Here is a 26,009-nt window from a genome sequence, read left to right on the forward strand (position 1 = left end):
CAATAATTTAAGTGTTTCGTTCACTTTTATAGGGATCTTTTAAATAAATGTTTCTAAAAGAATATGGTTTTGTGAAACTTTTAACATACAGATTTAAAAATATTTATTCCACGATGGCATTTGTAGCCAATAGGTGGGTGCGAGCTCTGTCCACAACGAAAGTTTCCTGTTTATTTCGAACCCTGCTTTCCATTACATGTGTCAACAAAATTACAGTTAACTAAAAATAATAAGAAAAACAGTTCTATTCTTATACGTCGTGTGTAAAAATGAACCCAGTATACATTACTGTGCAAGAGTACTTGCACACTTACGACTTTGCCATAAAATATTAAATAAATGGTTATTTCATTCAAAACTTTCCAATGAAACTGTACTCATAGTTTTTGTCTCGTACGAACATACATAGTCAATGCAGTAACTTCCCATTGTATAACGCAACAATGGATTACCAGTTGTACGAAATCGTGTTATAGTAAATCGTATTATGCGAAAATTGTCCTGTTAGAACGCAAATAATATCGCCAGCATCTATGTACGAAGCATTCTGTTCCATATAAAAACAACGAAAGAGGCGATTTAACAAATTCATTGTGTAGTTATAATTAGTTAACCATTAACCGAATTATAGTGGCCACGCACAAATTTGAATAATTCATCATTAATATACGTTATTGTAATTAATTAAAAATTCATGTAATCCTCTATTAATTCAGAAAGTTTGAAATGTTTCAACGTAAATTTACTTGCACTCACCAATTTGGAAATACGTAATATTTACTGGAACAATAATTAACAACACGATTAAGGGTTGAATGAAACCGGAAAACACTTTTCTAATCTAGGTCGTTAGTCACTGTCTGAATCATCTGAAGTTACGTTCTAACGCTCCAGTAGAATTAGCTTGCTTGTTTTGACATATTTTCTTCTCATTATACTTACAGCCAGTTATACGTACAGAAACCTTTAATTATGTATGGCAACCTTTGATAAGATATAAGAATTCGTGTCATCCGAGAGTCTACTGTATTGAATAACAAATACTATATTTAGAAAGCCGTACATAAAATCTTACGAACTAATATATTATTTTAACCCTTTACTGGCATTACGAATCGTCTAAAACTTTTAAATTTAGACACTAAATATTTCATTTAACTAACCTTTTCACAGTAAATTGGGAACCTCGGTCAATAACTGAGAATTTTTCAGATCGTTTTATAGCGAGAAACAATAGAAGCTAATTTGCGCGACTAAAAAACCCGTAATGCCAACCGTTAGCAAAAACCCATAACGTTGGCGGAGAGTTAATTACACGGTGATGTGGAACGAGTACTTTAATAGTCAGTTAACGAAGATGAAACTATTAAGGATTCGAAATTGTCAAGATTATTAAAAAGTGAGATTACATCTCGTAAACAATATGACTTAATGATATTACAGTATAATTCACATTTCTTCTCTAATACCGTCTCGTAAAATGAAACTTTCGAGAAGATTCCACCAAGTCTTCAAATACTTATGGATGGCAGTATGCATAATGTTGTGCTAGGTTTTAAATGCGGGTAAAAGTATGTCAGTATACGAAGTGGCGCACCCTTTAAAATGTTGACATCGAGAAAAGCCATTATAATGATGGTAGCTAAGTGGTAACACCATTACACCGTGTTCCGTTTTACTAAACTTTGAATTTCACAAATTTTATGTAATTATTACATCAAATTTTATTCGAATTGCACTTCGAACATAATAAATTATTTGAATAAAGTTCTATTCTGATAACTTTTCAAATGTATTAAACCACCATTTTTCTTCGAATAACGTTTCGAATAAAATTTTATACGTAACATTAGTCGAATAACGTTTCGAATAAAATTTTATACGTAACATTAGTCGAATAACGTTTCGAATAAAATTTCAAATAAATTCTACGAATAAACTAATCAAATACTAAACTAATATACCGTATCACAGTCACACCAAGGTATTTAATTTGTGATATTTATGAACAGTCTGATCTGCCTTAATCTTTATACAATTTATAATATAATGTAAGTGCAAGTAATATAATCTAAATGATATTTCTTCTACGACACATTCTCATTTTAGTCAGTGCTCAAAGATTCAATTTTTATGGAACGAAATTCGACATCTTTTAAGAAAAGCTATTGTGAACCTCGTCCTTTCATCAACGAGGGAAAACGGAAGCACTGCGCCTACAAAATGTAAATAACGTTATGTATGGTATATTGTATCGATTGATGTATAAATGGTTGGCACAGAATGCGAATGTTTGTAGGTTTCGATCGGTGATATTTTCGCATACGTTTCTCATTATTTCCGAGGAAGCTTCCCAGAATTTCCCGTGCTCGTTATCGTCTTTCGGCGAGAATTCTTTTCAGAAAAGTTTATTAGCATCGCCCGAGCAAACGCCCAGCAACTTTGTATGCTATCCACGATGAAACCGGTTCTCTCCTCCGTCGTTAAATAACCACGTGTGCCACAAAAGAGTTTCCAGGATGCTTTAAAAAGTTGAGGAAGCCGCCCCTTTAAGCGACTCCCGATCCTCTCGACATTCTTCTACCAAAGAATGATACGTACCTTCTCTCCATTAAAGAAAAGCACACTCAGCGGAATTAAACTTCCATCCAAAGATGACGTTACATTCTTGAATTTTGTAGGGGATCTCAATGGTCAGTCTGTTATAATGAAATTTTGCACCAATAACTACTTACTCATTACATCGCACCGCAGTTATCTATATTTCGTATATTTCTTCTATTTCAGCAACAACCCGATAACTTTCAAGTTAATTGAGTTTATAGAACATCGATACGAGAATTCTAAAGTGCTTGAAACATTTCCTGTAGCTGCGAAACTTTGTTCATTGTTTCTACAATTTTTTGAAGGCTTCAAACCTTTCTCGCAGTTTCTTCAATCTTTGCGTAAGTCCGTAACTTTTGTTTGTAACTTTTATAATTTGTTCCTATATTCACAAGTTCATTGATAACTCCCACAACTTCTTTGCAAATCCTAAGTGTTGTCCACAGCACCTACAAGTTTGTCATAGATCCTAATTGTTATGCATAGATTCTAGAAATTTGTTCGTAGGACCTAATTATTATTCATTGTTGTGTGTAGCTTCTACAATTCTTTCGTAAGCTCTGGTTATAGCTTCCACGATGTTAACGTAAACCCAAAGCTTTGTTCAAAGTTTCTACACATTTTTCATGGGTCTCAATTGTTATCCACAGATTTTATAATTTTATCATCCAAAGGTAAAATAACCATACGTTACATACCTCATGGTCAACATAATATGGCTCTCGAAGGTTTTCGGGCACTCGGTTGTTGTACGCCTTCGACAGGAGCCATTTTACGGAGGCACGTTGTTTGGCCTGGAACAATAAAAAATAAACAAATTAATCATTGACAATCTTTCAAATCAGTAACGAAGATACGAGGAATAAACCCTTCAGGTTTCACGGCAGCGGAGTAAAGTTTCTCGCAACAGATTCCCAAAAATCACCCACTTATTTATAAAATATTTCTGTCGAAGTGGCCTGCTTTGAAAGCACTGCAGATGTCTCGACAACACTTTCCCGCCTATAAAATCATCGACTGGCGATCACGAACCGTCGATTTTTATCACGCCGCCTTCGATCGAACAATGAGACGAGCCTCTTTGCTAGCCACTCGAGACGCTTCTTCATGCCTTATTGTTACTAAAATATTCGAGAGCTGCTATCCCATGCCTAAAACCGCAAAACACCTAGCATCTTTTTGTATACACCTATTCCGATTGTAAATACAGGAACAATTGCAATACAACGACAAATACAATTATGATAGTAATAATGAAATATTGAATTTCTTGTCTAAGCACAGTGGTGAACAAAAGTGAGTACACGCCCTTTAGAATTGGAATAAACGAATTTTTTGTTAAAAAGACTAGTTTGTTAGATAATGTCTAAGAGAATTTTTGAAAAAATCGTAATTGGCTGAAATGATAAATGATGATAAAAGATTATCATTCAAATCAACTGCAATTTTTAGAAATATTTGTTTAGAAATTGTGTAATGAACTAATCCTGCGAAAATTTTAATAGAATTATTTTATCCAATCATGGAAAGGTGAATTCATATTAAACGATACATACTCTTTTTTTGCACAACACTCTGTATGCAGAAATAATATTATCAAAGGGAAAATGAACAATCTGCTGAACGTCAACGGCATTTACCCATTAAAAGTGGATAAAGTGCATTGGAATAAAAATCGCGGAAAAATCTGAACGAGGTTTCCCGTCGAGCACGACCTTGGTTGCATTCCCCTTAGAGAAGTTGGTTTAATTAATTAAGAGACAGCCGCTTTTTCAAGTTTAATTACGATAACAGCCTCGATTACGGCGCCAGCCGGTCACGAAGCTGCTCAGGTATTTTCGTTGGGAAAAACGGCAATTTATAACATTTGGGCGAGGCCCCCGGCACGTGAGCGAAGCTAAGGGGGTCAACGAAGTCCAGCCAATCATTGTTATCGACCGACACTGCCATTGTTGTACACTCGTCATCGTTCGGAACAGACGGCCATCGCGTTTACAATACCGGATTTTGCAAACTAGACCCGTTTAAGTAATTCGAAATGGTAGTATTAAAGTGGAAAGCGCACGATAAACTTTCTTCGATGATATGTATGTTTAGTATCTCCGGAAGTCCGGAATTTTTTTTTTTTTTTTAATGGCTAAGTTACACTTGAGAAACTTTAACGACAGCAGTTAAGACATTTTAGATATCGTTAACATTTGAGTAAAATTTAATAGTTTGTCATTGCACCATTTTTATTGATACACGCGTGTTCTTGTAATGCCAATATGTACGAGTGAGATAAATACATAAAAATTTGCAGACGGCTAATAGAAACATGAAGGTAGAGAATTTGAATCGGTGATAAGTGTGTAAAAAATGTCAGAGAGGTTAGATAATCAAGTATGGAGCATAAACGATTCAAGGGGACGTTGGCACGGTGAAAAGGCCCGAACGGTCTCAAACGTTTTCAATATTCGATGCACCACCATCCCCCGAGACGACTCCGGGGAAAAAGACTGGGCGAAATTCCGGAACATGTTTAAACATTTGGTTAGCTCGTTCGCGACGCTGCGCCGGTGCCGTGTTCCATATTTCTCCGGCCGCGATAATTGTATCATGGATCCTTCGAAAAATACATTGTTCGTATGCGTGCAGCGGTCCGCAGAAGTATAATGTATTTTATAGTCAGGATAATGTATTTTAAAACAAATCGAATTGTTCAACAAATTTGTTTAAAGGAGAGTTTCTATATAAACATTCTTTAAACACTGTCTAACTTTTTACAATATTTTTAACAAAGAATTTTGTGCATAGAACATATAACATTTTATACATCAAATTGTTCTACAAAAAAATATCTTCTGGGAATTTTATTAAAGTTGGAAATTGAATTTATACTCTTTTGAATTCAGTTTTTGAGAAAGCGAGTGTAATGCAGAAAAGAAGTTCAGATAGATTGCACGTTCGTGAAACATACGGCGATAAGAAGCACTTTATATCTTTCATATCTGCTACCGAATTCGATTCAAACTTCGGTCATATAATTTTAGTACAGTTGTAATATAGTTTTATCTGCATACAATATTGAAATTATTATAAAAAGTTCCACGTAACACGAACATCACAATAGTAGAACTTTGATATGTTAAATAGTTAAATGTTTTCAGATGTACATACATGTATATCATACATGCATGTATATACATTTGCTTAATTAAAAAGTAAAAGAGCATTTACCCTTTGCATGTCGTATAAAAACAACGAATCAAATTCGTTATTAATACTAAATTTACTGAACACTAGAAATGGCTGACGTATCTTCTTTATAAGAATGATAAGACTTTATTCAATTAGACGTGCCGTCATTTTTAGTTATAATATATGCTTGAGATAAAAAGTCTGTTCAATCATTTCCTATGAAAGAATCTTTGGTAGTGAAAAGGTTTTGGGATTTAAGTAGAGTGTTTTATGTAAATGAATTTAATATAACACGTGGACGTATCATATAATGTGGGAAGGCAGAAAATCGATAAGCAGAGAGAACAATGTCTCCACATCATAAGACGTTCACAACTAACTATAAATATACGGAATACTGTCTTCAAATTATACAATACAAACAAATTATGCTGATTGTTCTCCATTATTAATTTCAACAATTTTTAAACAAAAAAAATGTGACATGTGTCATTTTAACACTGACTATACCATCATCGGTGTACTGACCGAATCGATTATTTTTATTCGAGAATTATTGAAATTATGAAAATAGTTGCTCCAGAAATTATCAAGCTCATTCAATGGAACATAAACTAATATAAAAATTGCAAAAAAATTTAAGTAATGTCGATGTTGTGACCTTCATAAATAGGCAGCAAATTGTATGCATTTATGGCAGTAATAGATAAGCGAAATACGAATCAGTAAAGGTCTTAGAAAAATTCAGTGATATTCTCGCATTATTTTCCATTTATTGAAACTACTAAAACAAGAAATGAAATTTTCTTTAATTCTGTTTTGTACAATTGTATTACAAAATTTCTATTTTGCATAAACATTGTTAACGAACGATTCTCGCCCTGGAAAGCGAACAGGTAATCACGATGTAAATGAAAACTGCAGAAAATTAAATATTATGCTAAATAGTATTTTAGTTGGTAAAATGTCCCAGAACTTTATACAAATTAATTAATAGGTGATGGTAAGTGTGGATTACCATCGGATATTCCTTTAAAAATGTTGCGTTTGACGTAGACGGGGCTTGGTAAAGCGAAACGCGTGCAATTCCGCTGAATTGATCAGTTTCGTATGAAATTGCGAGGCTGTTAAATAAACCATGAAAATGCATATGCCGTTACCAAATGAAATTCCAAGGAGATTTGCTCGTGATATTCCCGCAGGAAAAGGAATCTGAGTTGTGACACCGAAAGGAGGGGAAAAATGATTGAAAGCAACGAAATAGTTGCTCCGCTGTGTCAATCAATCTTTTGCTAGAAATATTTAATGTTACTAGATCATATTTCATGTAATATTCTATTCGTTTTCTTTTTATTATTTTACGAGACTGTAAGAATTTTTTATCTTGTCGCATGTTACAGAATTTTTAATTCATCCTTCGTTATCCTAAAATCGACTTCTTTGACTCCCATTTACTTGCACCATTTGTTATGTTTGAATGCATGATGTAAAAAAGAATAAGTGCTGCAAATATTTTCTTCAGTCGTCGTTAATGTTTGTTGTCTTTCTGCATTCATTATTCCTTGTCACATAAAATTATCCACGAATTCTTAGTTTCGTTTGAGTCACTAAATTGTACAGAAATTTTTGAGATAAATGTGATCTATGAAGATTTGAAGCAGTGTCCTTATGTTTCAATCGAGAGGACCAAAGCTGTCTGTGAAAGGTGCAGCTAAGTATGTATTTGCACAAGTCTCCTGCGCTGTCAACAAGCCGGACAAAGGTATAGAGTGACCAAAAGTGTCGGCTATTCTTCAAATCGATGATTAACTCGAGCGACAAGCTAAAAACGATAAAGCTGTCTTGAATTCTTTTTGAAAATACTCAAACCTTGTCTTCATAACTTTCCAGCATTTTTTTATTATTTACATTATTATTTACAACATTACATAATTAGCAATATTAGAAACCATATTTGATTGAAAATAGTATAAGTATAATGACTAGATTACGAATTATATGCATTTATGACAAAAATTAATAAGTCAGATTACTGTTTGATAATTATTGGAATTACGAAAATCTTTTCATAGTGAATTTCTATATGATTTTCTCAGTTCAAGCTTACATCATACTAAAACTTGTACGAAATTTTAATGGAATCTTAACATTAGTACGCATTACGCATAAATTTTTTGAAATACGAGGAAACGTAAAAACTAGCAAGGTCTCGCAGCATTTTTATTTTATTTTTACAATGAGTGTCCTTTTAAATGACAAAGCAAGTTTTTCGTTACTTCTAATTTTTATTCTCGTTAGTCCCGAGTTTTGCCCTCGTTAGCTTTAGTGGTTTTCTATTAGAAATCTGCATTTCCTTGAATCTCCCTCACAACTTTTATTCTAACCAGATGAAAAGCGAATTTTTAAACACGATCTTCAAGCAAAAAATCAGGAAAAATTCTCCAACACGTGTCAAGGTGCCCGTGGCCTGTTACACTCTTTCCCGAAATTTGAATTGCAAAACAAAAATCGATAATTCGTTTTTCCGTACAAATACGTTTTCAGTCCAAAGGAAAGTTTAGAACATAGTAACGTGGTCTTTTTAACAAGCCACCGTTATGTGAGCTTAAACTCAATGTACATATCTGTAAATGTAATTCTTTTTACAAAATTTAGAGTAAAGTTAATTCATAGAAATTTTATAATTTATTTCATTCTTGCCATTTTAACACTTCGACATGGATAGATTACGTTTTCAGGCATAAGTCAAAATTTACGAAAAAGTGACTTACGTCGCTATGATTCTAACTCACTCAATTATTGCCTGACAATCGTTAGTATCGATTCCATTCACTAGTATTCTGGTATTACATTATTCATATTTTCATGGTAGCTGTCACTATAGTTACTGAATTTCCTCAGATTCTTTAATTCACAGTATCACTGTATTTGAAAGAAAAATAAGATTCAAATTTTCATCGCGATGATAGCTATTAATATACAACAATAACATGTAAAACATATTGTTCTTTTTCGGCTAAACTCATTTGTTCCTTTTCAACTTACGTGTCGCCCGTGCTCCGCAATCGCGGATTCATTCACTCTGTTATTTTCGCGTTGCTTTCTTAGGCGTTTAATCGCAACGTCGGTTAACACCGCCTTGTCAATATTTAATATCATCGCGAGCCACTACTGTCTTGTTTTACGATCGATCATTCTCTGTAATTACTATCTCTTTACAGTCCACGTGCTTCTTGTCGCATCGACGACGCGGTGATCGACAAATTTTACACTGCAGGAAAATGCACGGCAAATCTCGGTTAATTGCTGATGGGAATCAGTGTGTTATGCATACATGTATTTCAACAAATTTCATTTATTAATATTCATTTTTGTGGGCTTACATATATGTCATTTAGTATCTTTGTTTTCATTCCCAATTTTTATGTCACATTTAGTAAAATTCAATAATTTAATTAACGTCATTACGTACAATAAACATGTAAGAACAATTAACTGCAACTAGGTGATCGTGTCTATTGTTCTATCAGTGAATCAGATAATCATCAATTAATCTGAACTTCATTTTACAAATTATAGAAGATGAAACATAGAAATATTAAGTTTGTAGTAAGTTACTCTTAACGTGCTCTACATTTGTTGATAATTTATTGTACATTATTTGTGAATTACTCATTCATAAGTTATTTTATTTTATACTTGTGCAATCAATATTCGTATTTTGTAATTATATCTTTTGTTATAAATGTTGTAAAAGAACTGATTCTCTATTAACTTATTAATTGTTAATAACGCTACATATATGTATAATAAAGATACGTATGCACCTAGATATATAATTTCAGTTAGGAAATGTTTTCTACCGCTTTTGTGTACTTTCTGCCCCAGAATCCGACGTATTTAGAAACTGTACAATCTTAATTTCGTTACACTTCTTTTCGTTCGGTTCCCCGCTTCCCGATGACAGAGGGAATTTTAAATACCAATCACTGAGAGACCAGGATATCCCTCGGATCCCGTGATGCATCATTTGCGAACACATAAGCGAGAAGATTGCGTCTGAGCTCGGGCAGACGCCAATCAGCACGCGGAAAAAGGTGAGCGCGGACGCGTGCATTACGCGCGTATACGTGCGTCTATAAAAAGAAGCTATGTCATCGCTAACAACTAGTATGTAGTTATACGACACGGAGTATTGCGTTAGGAACACGCGGAAAGAGAGAACGAGGGAGAGAGAGAGAGAGAGTCAAGCTTGATCGATCCCATCGGGACGCAAGATTCGGTTCGATGATCTCCGACGAACAGACCGAGGATTACCGTGTGTCCTCGGCGAATGAAGCCGTCAAAAATGTATAAAACTCAGGTCCAAGCTTATATTTAGTTAGCAAAGTTTAATTTTATTTGACTTAATGTATTTTTCAGCTACGAAAAAATTATCAATAGATTGCGGATTTGTATGCAAAAGAGAAATTGTCTGCATCAGTTGCAAGACATGGAAACAGACATAGAAACATCAGTTGCACGATATAGTTATATATTTCATCAAATAATTGCAGCAGATTTTAAATAATACATTATTATTCCAATAAAGAGATATAATAGTAAAGTGTTCGAATAAAATATTCGAACTAAAGAGAATTCATTCGGGCCTATTTGTGCATGAGCATATTTATTTATAATAATTGGAATAAAGCTCTAACTTGCGTGATCCACTGTAAATAAACCAGTGTGTTTAATAATTTCCCATAGGAAAAGCTTCGCGATCCCATTAACAACCAAATGAGGGCACGCCATGAATCGTTTCGACCTATCACAAACTTTCAATATCAAAGTTTCTTCTTTAGAAATTATTAAAATGGGTGTTGGCACTCTCGCCGGCGATCCTCGTCGGCGTATACGTGCATCCGCGTGCGCGCACTCGTTTCAGCGTCATTCCTGAACGCTCAAAGTGTATCTTGACACGAATCGGAATGAAAGTGGATGCGCTTTTTAAAGCAGATTTCGTCCGTTTCGAAATTATTGAAGGAGATGTCTGGTTTGCGGCAGAGCGTGCCACGTTTCACAGTTGCTAGCTGCTGGACGCCCGAATTCCCCGCGGCTGTTCCAGTGATTTCCATAAAGCGAACGAGAAATACTCCACTATAATTAGCTACCGTTGGCTACTCGGATATCCCTTGCATAATGAGACTCAACTAATGTTGAAACATATATATATATATATATAACGGACAAAATGAGGAAACACGCGTGTGTGTCCATTTGTATTGATATGAGTTCTCTCGGATGCACGGGTTTTCGCTTGTCAGGAGTTCCAGTCGCCGAAATCACACACGACAGAAAAGCTCGCGATACGGCATATTCGAGTATACAGCTACTACTGCTTCAAATAAAACGGTACGCATACTACACGCGGAATGTTTATTCCATTCCTCCTTATCCTATCTCACTCTGGTAGGTATAACCAACTATAGTTGTATTAATTTAATTTCGCAATTTACTCGCATATTTCAATTACACAGTAGTTCAAATAACTGCAGCGATTTCAGTAAATGCATTCGCCAATTATTTTAATCGCCACGGTGAATCAAATACAGTACTTACACTTACACCTATCATGTTTTCATTTCTTAAATCGTAATTGTAATTCAATTACGTGGCAATTTTTAATATTAATTCAATTAGATCATAACTCATAATTGATGAAATTTAATTACTTAGTACATACGAACAATATTTAAATTGTAATCACCAATTACATTGAATTATAATTTCTAGAGTAATTCAATTGTAATTTCTCACAGCAAATAAATAATGTAAAAACGAAAAATTTGGTGCTAAATTTGAAACAATTTTTCTTGTATGCAAGAGAGTAATGCAATGTCTTTTACATTTAAATTTTTTAGAACCTACATAATCTATTACTTCGTTCAATAGAACAGCGACGTAGTTTAAACTTTAAAAGCTGCTAATTTAAAAAAAAAAAAGAAAAGGGAAGAGATGGTCTTGACTATGTTATTATTCGAACACACAATTTGTTATCTTTTACGTTTTCTTCATAGTTGCAATATTGCGGACGTACCTGCAGTAAATATTCTATCAAAAACCAATTTTTACCGTGAAAACGATTGATTGCCTACAGCAAATTCAATTTCTGTGTCTCCTTTGTCAATAAATCTGTAAAGTTTATTAAAGTATACACAAACATTTAGACAGAACTTTTATAACAAAATATGTATGTATGTGCTTATTAAATACTCTAGGCTTCATCTAGCTAATCTAAATTTTTAAGAATTTTATATAGCAGAAAAGTATTTTAGAATTTTATATCATTTATTTTGTAATTTGCTGGCAAAAGGTCGTGAAGTAGGAACTACTAATTTAGATACCTTTTTCGCGAATACAATTAATCTTATTATACCAAGTCCAATCTTGACTTGTTCGCGCAAACAAATTGTAGAGTTTATTAAAACACGTGCAAATGTGAAGAAAAAAGTTTGTTAACTAAATTTTAGGTAGTCTCATAGCAACACAAATCTGACTTTAGCGTTAAATATTACTATCTGAATTTAAGCAACATTTCAAGTGTGACAAAGTTGATCCGTGCTACCCAGACCACGTGAACATGTTAGGCGCGGTTGGGATCGGAAATAAGACGGCACTAATCGTAGCATAACCTTATCCGTAAGAGGATAGTAAAGATGCGATTACCGGCGTGTCGCATTTCATTGCATCGAACCGGTATACATAATAAATTGCATTCTAGTCGGCTCACGGTAACTTCCAGCACGCGTTGTCTCGGAATACCGTTAATATACCATGCTACCATAGAATTACCTCGAAAAATGATGTAATATTATAAAACCTCATATTAACAGCATTTTACTTTCAAGCTCTATTTGGTTGCCATGACAAATAACCATAATCGCTCGTAGAAATTTTGCATTTATTAACTGTCGTGTGAATTTACTACATAAATTTTTGTAATCTTTCATGTATTTGTTTAGAATAATTCCAGACTGATTTAAAATACATTGAATGAAAGGAACAATCTCTACAAGTATGAAACAATTATACATGCTAGAATTAACCAAATTTATTACTTTCTAACATATCACTTAAATAAATCTTGTGGATCTGTTCGTAAAGATAAATTCGGCATTTAAAAACACAAACTTCTCGAAATTCTAGAATTCTATTTTAAACAGGTTTTAACGCTAAATCTGCCATGCTCGTTATAATAACTGGTTTTACATTTTTTAATGCGAAATTATTGGAATTACGAAGATTCGTTTGTAGAAAAAGATTGAACACATTCCTTAGTGCAAGCATACATTATAATTAAAATATCGAAAACTTTAAATAGATTCAGTCATGCCATTTTTATGAAACCAAACAAATCAATCAATTTTAGTGGTCGAACGGAATAACACTAAAAATAATTTTGTTTCTACAAGAAATTCTGTTCCTTTCCTATCATCTATCGTAAATCCTATAAATAAGAATCTGAAAATATTGTTTCGCGAAATTTATGTCAACAAGATTTCCTAAATAATTATAAGTAAATATACGGTATGTCATTATGTCCAATGTGTCGTGAAATTTTATTTGACTTATAATGTTACTAAACTCACTGGTACTTGATTGAGTAAAGTCTCCGATAACAAACAGTTAATCAAAATACACACCTACTCGCTAACATTAATGATCGTTTTCACCTTTTCGATCGGAATAATAACAGCCAAAGAAACCGTGAAACAACCCTTAGAAGAGAGACAAGGTCACATCGTTCCGACTGTTATTTTATCGGACATCGGTACGTGTAAAAGCAGAAACGCGACTCCAAGAATTGCACTCTCGATATTTACAAGCGTTCTGATCGGATGTTATATTCTTGCTTCGATTCTGCTTCTTCGCGGCGAGCGAATATCCGGGCGAAGAATAGAATTCCCTTGACGACGACAGGAAGTCCGACGTTTGTTTGACTGAACGATAGGACCCCCGTCGCGACGAAAAGCTCTGTCTGTCAACCCCTTTCGTTCCTGTCGTTTTTTGCAGGTCCCCTATCTTAGCCTTCTACCCGAGAATTCGCCAAATTGGCCGACGCGGAGGATGCAGACATGTAAACAACCCCACGGAAAAATCCATTTTTATCTTCTACGAAGGATTTCGTCCGAGAAAGAACATAAAAATCTCGCCCGAGAAGAACACTAAACCCATCAAGCGTTCAAAGTGTTTTTATTATAATTAGATTACGAATTTTATACGTCCGTGGTAAAATCGAGTAGATGGAATTTAAAACCGTAGAAAGATTCGAGCGATTTATAAATACGATCTATTAAAATTATCATTGATAGAAAGAACTTGCTGACTAGTTTCAACCTCTCGCAATTCATGCAGATAATTTATATTTTGGAAAACAAAATCCACAGTTTACTCATTTATATTCACTGTTTCCAATTTGCTTAAACTACTTTAAACATAAAAGAATTCATGCTACAAATGATCAAAAATAAAATGGAATTTTAGAATCAAAAGAACCCTCGAAATTTGCGAACTTTTCTGGACAAGCTTAGCTCCACTTAATGTAATCTATCTTGACAGTTTTCGTGTTTGTTCGTCAAGCAGGCGTGAAAGTAGGACAATTATATTATTCGGTCGGTGCGCAAGGAATGTCGGATTTAGGTAGTAGCGCGTTCGCGCCATTGTTATTAAAAAGATATGGAATGAATTTCTAAATTCCACACTAATAAGTGCGAGGCGACATGCAGTATCTCAAATCGTTGAGCATCTCTGAACGGAGGCCCAATAAGAGTTGTTTTCTAGTACACTATACTTCATCATATTTATATTGCTTTAATTGTTATTACAAATGCTTGTTTATTTTAATTGTGGACCCAGTGAGACGCGGATGCATTCCTTGGCTTCCCAGTTCAGAAATTATTGGGTTGACCCATAATTTCGCGCGGATGCCTGCCACCTTAGCATTCAACTGCTATTATTAGTTAGAGTACTTTGCCCCTAAATTTAGAGCTAACTTCAAAAACTGTTTCCTTAGTCTTTTTCATTTTGGTAGAAAATTACAGAATATCGGCGAGTTTCAGGTGTCTCGTTGCTTCGCCGATTTCTTGAAAATTTCTATGTTCTAATAATACATTATCATACTGTATCATCTTGTGTGGGCAATAATTATAATCCATAGAGCACCTATACATAAGAAATGACGGGAGAACTACCATGGACGGGACACATGTTAAACTACTATTAATATTGTGATATAAAAAATTATGAATTCTTCTACAACAAAATTTTATTAAGGTGAGACAATTTAGAGACGCGTAGGCAGCTTAGAAATTTCTAGGAAAAACTGGCTATTTAAGAACGGTTACGAGAGTTACATGTACGTGTGTAACTAGTTGAAATTGTTGTTTCGGTTACGATGCGTGAAAACGGAAACGTTAGGAAGGCATTCGCACAACACGCATCTCGGCAATACGATCGTTTTGCAAAGCTTCTGTGCGTGGGCAAACGGTACCCACGATCGCGTGGGTTGGAAATCCAAGTCTCGCCAACGCCGGTTTTGCTACGGCTTCCAAGGCTACGTGTGGCGAAAGAAATTGGCAAAATCGTGAACGAAGAAAGGCGAGCAAACGAGCATCAGTCGCGAACCCTATTTAACGCACTTGCTTTTCAACAATAACCATCTCGACAATCGTAAAACGCCACCTTCAAGCTATTCGTCGCATCGGTGCCATTAAGAAAATTAGTTTTCGTTCGTGGAAGCTATATAGTGTATTCAACCTTGTGTTTTTCATATTACTATTTTAGTAGAAGTACAGAGTACTTCAATATAAGTTCAAAGTTTAATAAAAGTACAAAGTACAGTCTAGCTGTTACGACATGCTTTGTGCAAGAATTAACATAGTTGTGTGCACAGTTACATACACATCAAGTTACATACTCATGAATATATCTACATTTCAATAAAAAATGAATTTCTCACAGTAAATTTTCACAAAAATTTATATCTAACTGTTCAACCATTTAAAATTCCTAAGACGGTACACGTCTTTCATAAGAATGAACAGAGTTGTACGCGCCAGAAAACGTTTACATAGACAAATTATTTTCTTATTCTCGGAAACAACTGCATCCTGTCTTCGATCTATTGTTTTCCGTGATGCTTCTTGTCTAAAATGTACAGAGAAAATTGTATTCAAGTCATCTTACATTTTTCTTTCGTCCAGACCGTACGTTTTCTCTTTGCTCCCAGTCAATTTGGATGGCATGTCCCCTTTTTGCACTGAGTTATTCCCATGGGAAAAAAACTAAAGAACTAAGGACGTCCCAGGCGCATCATCCCTGCTCCTCTAACATTTCCAACAAGTAAAAGCAATATGAGAAGAAAAAGTAGAAGGCCCCGAGACCGGTCCGTATAAATTTTCCCTTTTTTCGAAGACGCTTTCCGGGGCGCAATTACTCTGTTAGCTAGAAACCAGCAACAAGCTCAATCTTTATTTTACCTTCGCCACGGAATTTTGTGAATCCTACCAAAACTTAAGCAACGTTTTCTTATTATGAAAAGTTTTATACACTAAACTTTGATAATAAAAACTTCCGTAATTTCTTATTAACAAAATCAAACATTTTTTGCAAGTGTATTTCATTTATTTATCTAAAGGAATTTTCGGATGGTATGTCAACCCTTTTTTTACATTGAATTTCATTTATTCAGGCAGAAGCTTACATTGTCAACTGAAAGAGACTTTATTTCGAAGAGAGATAAATTTGAAAAAAAAGCTGGATTTCATTACACAAGGAAAACAAAATATAGGGAAATCATTGCAATAAAACATTATTTATTACTTTACTGTTTCGATTTATTAAGCTGTTACTGAAAATATTAGCATTCGAGGAATTTGCATATTGAGTGTAACTTTCAATTTCACTTTTCAGATTTTTAATGTCTGCAATTATAGACCTACCTATATCATGATTTGTGTCGATGCAGCCGCACTTTCACCACGTTCGACAACTTTAAATAATTTACATTTAGTTTCAATATTTGTGACTATACGTTTTTGTTGCGTCCCCATTATGCTAGTATACGCTTTTAACTAAACTATTGTGTTTTGGATACAAACATAGTTCACAATGATCTCAAAAATCTTTCTATAATAATAATATACTTGCTTTGTTTTAATGCCGCTACCAGTTGATACTGTCATTTTTAACTGAGCCTTTATTTATTGCATTTGGTCAGACATTTCTGCAAGAATGTTGACATATAGCACCGGGTAGTCTCTTTCTCGTATTGTTGTGTGCAAGCGAAGAAAAAAAAGGGAAAAAATGAAAAAGATGAAAGAGAAGAAAAGGAAGAAGAAGGGGAAGAAGTAGGAAAAGAAGAAACAGGAAACAGAGGAGCTGAAGAAGGTCTCGAGAGCGGTTCGAAGAATTTTTTCCATTTCCTCGGAGTCCAGGGGCGCAATTACTCCGGCGACCTCCAGCTCGCCGAGAGGAATTCGTTTCGCACGGTTTGGAAAAGAGTAAATCGGAGCACGAAACCGAGATCGTCGGCTAGAAATTCCGAGTACGTTGACCGGCGCGCAACTTTCATGGCTCGGTATCGCCGCGGGTCGGTTACCTGTTCCCTCGGCGCGCGTTTAGCGCTGGCTAATGCACGGGCAGCCTCGTAATCCGAGCAGGGGGCCCGCTTCTTTCCTCGCAACCGCGGATTTAAATTATTACGTATACGTGCCGAACAAGAAACACGCCGGCTCGCATCGGAGAACATTGTTCCATCGGCCGTGGATCGAGCTACGAGGTGCACTTGAAAACGGTTTCTCGCGCCGCACAACGGAGTGAAGCGACGAAGTTCTGTCGAAATCAAAGAACATTCGATGGGAATGAGACAAAGCGTTGATTATTTTTCGTTGAAGCTAAAATGTTTCCGAATGAAAGAAGGATAGAGAGGAAGAGTGTACATTGTTCAACCTTGAAAATTTGGGTTAAGCTTGAATTGTTCCAAATTGAGATTTATCCAATACCGTGTACAGTTGGATTTTTGTATGGTATACATCATTTCCCGTAGATTCTGACACGCTGATTTCAAATCCATCGTGATTTGTTTTGTCGATATGATTTGATAGATAGCTGACATTTTTCAAAACCCTGAAGTGGTAAATAAATTTTGTCAGCGTTTTTTAGATCAGCCTGTCCATATCTACGGGAAACGATGTATAACATATCATGAAAAAGAATCCAGCAGAGCATGGTACGGAATAAATCACAATTTTGTTTGAATATTTCAAGCGTAATATACATCGTCAAGGTTAACAAATGTTCACACTCCAGTCTCTCTATTTTCCATTATTTGAGAACATTTCAGCTCCAACGTAACAACGAGATCGTCGTTTTATCTGATTCCTATCAAAAGTTCTTTGATTTTGACACAACATCATCACTTCACCCCACTGTGCGCCGCAGCCAAGGGAACGCTTAAAAATAGACGTCGTAGTCGCGTTTACGTAACAAGCCCGCCGTCGGTATTCGCGAATTCACGGTTCTACTTTGTAGCGACCCGGCTGTAATATCGTTTTTTCGATCCTCGCATGCCTTTACCCGTCATACTAATTTTTGTTGCGAACTGCGATGATTGATCGAGTTCGAAACTCACTGACGTCTGCACTGCTTTGCATTAATGTCCGTACATTAATGTATTCATTCATACAGGTATTATACTGCGCTGCCTTTTTCGTTACTGAATGTGAAATGTGAAATATGGGCCAACTTTTTTGATATAGCAGAGTGGTAGAGTAAAGTTGGGAATTATTCGAATTCTTTCGAACAAATATCAAACCTAAAATATTTATCTGCATGAATTCTCCTTTTTCGAATATTTTATAGGAATAAAGATTATTCATTATTTGTCCTGAATAATTATATATATAATCATTCGAATAATTTAAAAAAAGAAAGTGAATTTTTCACGCTACGAGATTTTTCATTGGTAATTCAAAATACGATATATATAAATATATAAAATATATAAAATTTATAAATATATAAAATTGCCGAAGCAATGACCATTTTTTATTCGCGAATGAATGCATGAACACAGTTGCGCAAACGATGTCGTCCCATTTCGAACAACTTACAAGGATGTGCTATGTACATACATTCTTTAACCGGAAAATTTGTTGACACGTTCTTTAAAGAGCACATTTTCCAAGCAGCGTGCATTTAATTATTAAATATCGCTGTTCAACGTTGGAAGAATATTAGAAAGCTCGTAAGCAACTTTCAGCGGTTTACGGTACCCCGTATATGAATACCGTGAGTATAAAATGTTTAGCGTGTTCTTCAACGGTAAAATATCCCGTGGAAAGTGAAACAGAACCAAACGGAGACGTCGGCGAAATATGTTTGCATACTTGCGCCAGCGCGAAATGAAAAGAAAAAGAAAAAGAATAAGAAAAAGCCCACGTTCGACGGATATATCGTAACAATCCGGTTAGATATGCCAAGAATTTAAACCTGTTCCCGAGCACGCCACGCAGCGTGTGTGTACGTGAAGAATCAATTAATGTAGCACACGTGGAAAAGAGATTTCGCTAGCCTTTCGATAATTCGCTCGCGCGGTTCGTTCCGTAGGAAACAGAAAACGCGGATCGGTTCGAAGGAAAATCAGGAGACGACGGAATGTCGCCAAGTATCCAAACGAAACAAAAAGAAAACCGCCTCGCCTCGGCTGCAAAATAGTAATCGGCCGGTGGTTAACGGTAACGAGTCCTTTTTCAGTACCTGCAATTACGTGCCTACTTTGGAACCGCATGCATCCGCAGATTCGCGAGCGATCGATCGCAGCAATTGTGCAGTTGCGAGACGACACCGAGATTCCGACCACGATTCCACAAATTAATTAGTTTTTCTGAAACGAGGAGAGAGAGAGAGAGAGAAAGAGAGAGAGAAAGAGAGAGAGAGAGAGAGAGAGAGAGAGAGAAGGCGGGAGTGGTGATGGTGGTGGAGAAGGAGGAAGAGGAGAGAAACGAAGGGGTGGCCGTTGATGCACAGTCGTCTGTGCCTTTCTTTTTTCCCGTCGGATCGGAGGAGACAATGGTGGGGAATGGAAGAAATTAAACGAAAGCGGCCGATCGTAAAACAAACGCGACATTTTAATTTGCATAGCTGACGCGAAGCCAAAATCGATAGCCAGTGTGTGCCGGACATCGAAATTTTTATTGTATTCGGATATTCTACGTTCGGAGGATATGTGAATTTCTTTAGCAAATCAATTTAAGACAAATTGATTTCAATGCATAAAGTGGAATTAGAAATTGTGAGATTTAGGATAAAGGTACTTCAGTTACTGAGACATTAGCGATGATTTTTCGTACATCTGCAGTCGTAAATCTTTCAGACTGCAGTTTTTTTGTTATGATTAGGCCAAGCAATCTAATCGTTTTGGGAATATTGACGAGATTTCTTTGTCAGATCTTAGCTAATAAATCATTTTCAAAAATTACAATTGGTTGATATAATAAAAGAATTAAAAAATGCTATTTGCTCAACTTTTTTATCCGAATCTGTAACGAAAATTTATGAAACGCATTTTGTAAATCTCGGTAACTTGTACACACGTTGAAAATGTTATTTAAAGTTCTCAAAAATAGCAATCTCTCACGAATTTCAATAAAAAAATGTCATTTTTACATTTTCTATGTGTTGACTATGCATCAAAATCTTCAATGAAATGCTCAGCATCAGCAAATTCATTTTTTAAATTTTCTTTACTGGTTCAAATGAAAAAAGTTCAAAAACAACACTTTTTAACTATTCCACCATGCCAAAAAATTGCAATTTTTGGAAACAATTTTTTAGTCATTCTCTAATGAACTAAGATCTCTCTAACATCACCAGAAATATAGATCATTTGGTCTTATCATAAAATAAGTTATTGTTTATACAAGTTATTATAAAGGAGTCGACATTTTTCGCGTGTACGACCTCTCCACAAGTGATGAAACAAAAGAGCGTGCACATAGATTCTTTTCAGAAGCGTAATTTGGATATCGAAATCAAAACGACACGGAGTCCTCCGTAGCACGCACCACTCCTTTTATGTATCGCGAACACGACGCTCTATCCAGCAGAAAAAAGAAAGACAATGGCGTGGGCCGGCCCGAGGCAAGCGTTGAATATTAAATAATTTCATACACGCGACAGGTTACCATCGCAACTGACACCATTCACAAAGAACCGGTGAAGATCCATTGTGCCCTGGCACGGATGCATTGGCTTAGACTCGAAGCGATACAACGATGTAGAACATAATTACGATTGAAATGTCTGTATAAATAGATATCCACGAAACTGTCATGTCTAGCACATTCATCGCCATGGTAATCAACCCGAAGGGTTGAAAACTTTCAACGTGCCGACTGTTATCCTCTGGCTTGACAGGAGGCTGTGAAACAGCTTCTAAATCAAACATGGATTGTTCAGCTTTCCTTGCGAAGCAAAGCTTAGTTCAAAGTTAATTTCCAAGGCAACATTCTGGCCATACTACAGCACTGGAATGCTATTAGGTTACTGGACAGGTAGCAAATAACATTAACTTGACGATTAGATAGCAAAGAGAGAAAAATAATCAGGCCAGAATCGAAGTCAATGTCCAAGGCAACGTCTTGTCCATGCATCGGAAATGAAACGCTATTAGGCTGATACGTAAGTAGTGCTGCATTATAAATTAGAAACAAACAAGAAAGAATCGAATTCAAGATTAATCACCCGGCAATGTTCTTACCGTGTTCATGAACTTTGCTGTATCAAACGTGTCAGAAGCAAGTCGGGTATAATATTCGAGCTAAGACGCTGTTAGGTCGCTGGATGAGTAACATGCTATAAATCAGAAATCAGCAAACAGGAATAAATCAGAAAGCTGATAAAAGGAATCAGAGATCATAACTGTTCTAACGAAAAAGAAAACAAGTCAGGAGATAGTGTGGGTTTCATCGATTCTACCCGCGTCAGTTTCGCTTGAGGATTTTAAGTAAACCAAAAATTGTGTTTCTTGTTATCGAGGAGAATCCAAACTTTTGGACGCTAATATCTGCATATTTATAAATTAAAAATCCAATTAGTAGATGATTAAAATTATCTGAAATGATAAATAATTAAAAATTACATTTTTTTCTTTATGTTGATTATCCTAAGTTTCAATTGCAATCAATTATTTATTAATGAACTTCATCGAGGCAAATTTTTGAACAACTGTTATTTTTGGTCGTAAACTAACGCCCCGAAAAATCAAAATTAAGTTCCCAGTTGACTCGTGGATAATAATCGAAAGAGTTAGACCGCTATTGCGCTGCCAGGTAGGTTGCAAGCAGTAGAAAATGAGAAACTGGAGAACAAAGGCGAGAATTTCTTCAGCTAGATTCGAAATTGACTACCAAGGCAAGTCGAGGGTAATAATCGAGAAAATCAGGGGGCGATTACCTTGCTATATAGGTAACAAACAGCGATAAACCAGACAATGGAGGAAAAAGAGAAGGAACAGAACGAGTCAAGCTCGAAATTGATCTCGGAAGCAACATTCACCGTAATTTACAGAACTTCGTTACATCCATCGTCTCAGAACCAAGTTGAGAATATTAGGTTGGAAACTATGAAACGGGCGTTTTTGTTTAGTTTCTGTTCAGCTACGACGCCCGTTTCATAGTTTCCAACCTAATAATAATCGAGATAATATTAATACTACTGCGTCGGTAGAGTAACAGCTACCAAGGTTAAGGATAATTAAAGCTAAAATCAGATTTGTCTCCAACGACAGGTCTGGAATACTAATGCAACGTATGATGGCGACATTGAGTTGCTGGTTAGAGAGCAAATCGTAGTAAATACGAAACTGGAGAACAAAGAGAATAATTACTTAAGCCACATATACTATGTTTAAGTGTTAAATCTAATATTAAATATCAAGAATCGTTTTACAGTTACTCTAAGTTTGATGGCTTTAGTCGTTGGCATTTATCGGTCAAACTTAATCTGTACACCGAAAATGATTGCTCCACATCACGTGATGTTATCGGTGCATATTTAAATTTACTCGAGCTGTGTCATGGCACATGCATCGGATTAGCCGAGATTTTCGAACGCACTTTACATTTTTATTACATGTTTGACAATAAATACTTTCTCCGTTATTTCCATCGATGATAAATTTCAGATCGTCTTCGGTCCGGATTTTCAAAATTCAGTTCGTTGCTTTAATGATAACGCCGAACTTTGCGAATTCGCAATATTAATAGCCACAAGTAATATTCAATTACTAATACGATATTTTGAAAACGCGGTTGATATATGAAATATACTATTGTATATTATGTATGCTTTCAAACACGAATACGCAAAATATACGCAACATACAAAATATGCAAAATAAATAATACATTTTTGGAATCACCTAATCATGACATTTTCTGTCCAAGTCCCATTGGTCTACATATTTTCTAAAACAATATGCACTTCCATAAATATCTGTAGTCTAATAATAGATCTCAAACAGTAGCAAGTTAAAAGCTAAAAGAAAGAGAGGAGGAATGAATCAAGTCAAGCTCGAAATTCTACGATATCGTACTTTGCTGCATCACCAGAGACAGAAACAAGCTAAAGATGATAACCGAGCTAATTGAAACGCTACTAGGTTGCTAGATGAGTAGTAAACAATGGTTTACCAGAAAGCATTCGGTCAAAGAAGGGAAAATTAAAACGAAAATTACATTAATTAAAATGATAATCAAGGGAATATTACTCAGTTGCTAGATTGATAGCAAACAGTAGCAAATAAAAATAACTGGAGAGCTTACGAAAAAATTACTTCAGCGAGATTCAATATTGATCACCACAGTAAGTCGAAGATCATAAGCAAAGGAATCAGAACACTCTCACGTTGTCAGATAGGTAGCAAACAGTAGGAAGAAAAATAAGAAGAAACAGTTCCAAGAAAAATCGAAGATAAGAATCGAACGAATCGGAACAGTTATCTTACCAGATAGATATCAAACGGGGGTAGCAAATGAGGAGCTATAGGGTGAAGAGAAAAAAAACGAATCAAGTCAAGCACGAAATCGTACGAGAACTTTTCTGGTTCAACGGCGTCAGAAACAAGTGGAAAGGTGATAACCAAGCTAATTGGAACGCTATTCGATCGCCGAACAGATATAAAACAGCATCAGATAGGAGTAACGATAAAAACAGTAGAAGGTAGAACCGATCGTCGATTGCGCAACCGATTTCTGAGAGACTGTAACAAAGTCGTGGATGGACTTTCGTGGGGTTCAACGTCCTTACCAAAACGAGCCGTAGTATCCAAATCATCCAGGCGGAAAGGTGGTTGCGCAGAGAGTGTCTGTGCGTCTCCAAGAGGGCGGAAAGGATCGAGGTCAATAATTTTCGAGGACCACCATCGACTCGCGGCGCGTGTTCATCGCGACAGGTTCCGTTCTTCCTGGATCGGGTTCGAGGAACGCGCGCGCAGCACCAGGATTGCCGGTGGAAAGGCCGGAGAAAGACTGCCTCGGTTCTTCCACGAACGAGCCAACGAAAGAACTTCGCACTGTTTCGTATCTGGATCGCGATCCACGCACCGATGACCACGTTAACTATTTAACGTACAGTTGTTAAGCGCATTACACAACGGAGATCAACGCTTCGAAATAATATCGAGCCGTTCCGCGAGCAATGTCGTTTTTCCACCGTAACTTTCAGCGGAAATTATTAATTAAGTAACGGCCCCTTAGACGGCGAGCTGTCTATCCGAAGGATTTCGTTCTTCCTCGACTGCCAAGGGCTTGTTCTAACTTTTAACCAGGTTTTGAATGTGACAGTGATTTAACTGTAATTTAGCTGTAAACTTTTATAAGTACTAGTTGTTTCGAACTTCTGGACTGCAACTTTTTCTGCTTTAAGTTAAATTTTATATTAACACCTTAATTCTGCTATAAAAATTCAATTTCAACATTTTAACGGAGCATTTATTTGTTAACAAATACTTTAAGACAAAATATAAAAGTTTCTGCTATTTTTCCATCTACTGAACATCGTTTAAAGAATTGGAAACGAGAAAAATATACAGGGGGTCGACAAAATTTTCATACACCTTTTAGAACGAAATAACTTTCTTATAATTCGTTCAGGCGATTTAAATTTTGATATTAGAGAGACTAGTTCTTAAACGTTGATAAAAAAAATTTTGAATTAAATTTCTTCAATTTTAATTAAATTTATGAATCTCCAATCAATCCAATATTCTAGTATGTTTATACATTAATAAACACCCTTTGTAACACTTAACTACCTTCTATACTGAAGGGTGAATTTTTTGACCAGTCTTACGGTCCAGCTAGAACTTTTTCCCATTCCCGAAAAAATAAAAATTTTGCGTCTATATATATATACATATATAGGGTACAAGTTTCAATGGATTTATAATTATTTTATTAGAACAAAAAGATTGAAAGTAAAAAAATAACTATTACATCAGAACCAAGAGAAAAATTCCACGATTTGATCGATGTCCCGTTTTTAACAGACTAAGTGCTGAATACCACAATCAAAATTTCCTGCAATGAAGTCATTTAATTAATGAAACTGTAATTGGAAAGCTACAATTTGCTCTAAAAAAAAAAATAAATTCAGGATTTCATTTAATTCTAGATAAATGCTGAATATATTTTATTTCTAGCTATAAAAGATAATAAAAACTTCATTTAAAAATGAATTGGAAATACTCGTTTGAGTCCTGTGTCGACTAATAGTTTTACTGCGGAACGGTCGTTTAATTGCGTTTCGTTGTCGATTGAACGCGTTGTTAACGCAGAGGTCTCAACAACTCGACAAAATGAAAACACTTTATCTAATAAAACGAAAACTGAGAAGTTGGAATTTATAATATTAATAACCAAATCTCAAGTTTGATCCAGTAGTTCTGATGCCTAATTGTGATATCGCAGTCGACATGACAATTACGTCAATGATTCTTTAATCTACTTTAATCTAAAGTATCTTTACCGAGATACTTTAATCTTGGTCTTCCGAGAATTAATTAATCGGAAAGCACAGTGTCAACTTCGTACAATGCAATACCGTATTGCGGCGGAAGCTATAATCGTAGCAATGCGTGCATGAAAATTAGATGGTATGACACGTTAAAGCTGCATCTACCC

The 26,009-nt window shown here is 35.5% G+C and overlaps 1 protein-coding gene across 16 annotated transcripts in view; it reads right to left on the bottom strand.

Annotated features, from left to right (window-relative positions):
- The window catches only part of Patronin (calmodulin-regulated spectrin-associated protein patronin), a 97,174-nt gene that overhangs the window by 30,414 nt on the left and 40,751 nt on the right, over nucleotides 1-26,009 (bottom strand). For all 16 annotated transcript variants that reach the window (XM_078193260.1, XM_078193270.1, XM_078193268.1 and 13 more), the window contains one exon: nucleotides 3,303-3,398. In XM_078193260.1, the coding sequence (XP_078049386.1) occupies nucleotides 3,303-3,398 (96 nt within the window). The remainder of the gene's footprint in view (nucleotides 1-3,302; nucleotides 3,399-26,009) is intronic.

Source organism: Augochlora pura, chromosome 10 (assembly GCF_028453695.1).
Source record: "Augochlora pura isolate Apur16 chromosome 10, APUR_v2.2.1, whole genome shotgun sequence".
NCBI classification, from domain to species: Eukaryota; Metazoa; Arthropoda; class Insecta; order Hymenoptera; family Halictidae; genus Augochlora; species Augochlora pura.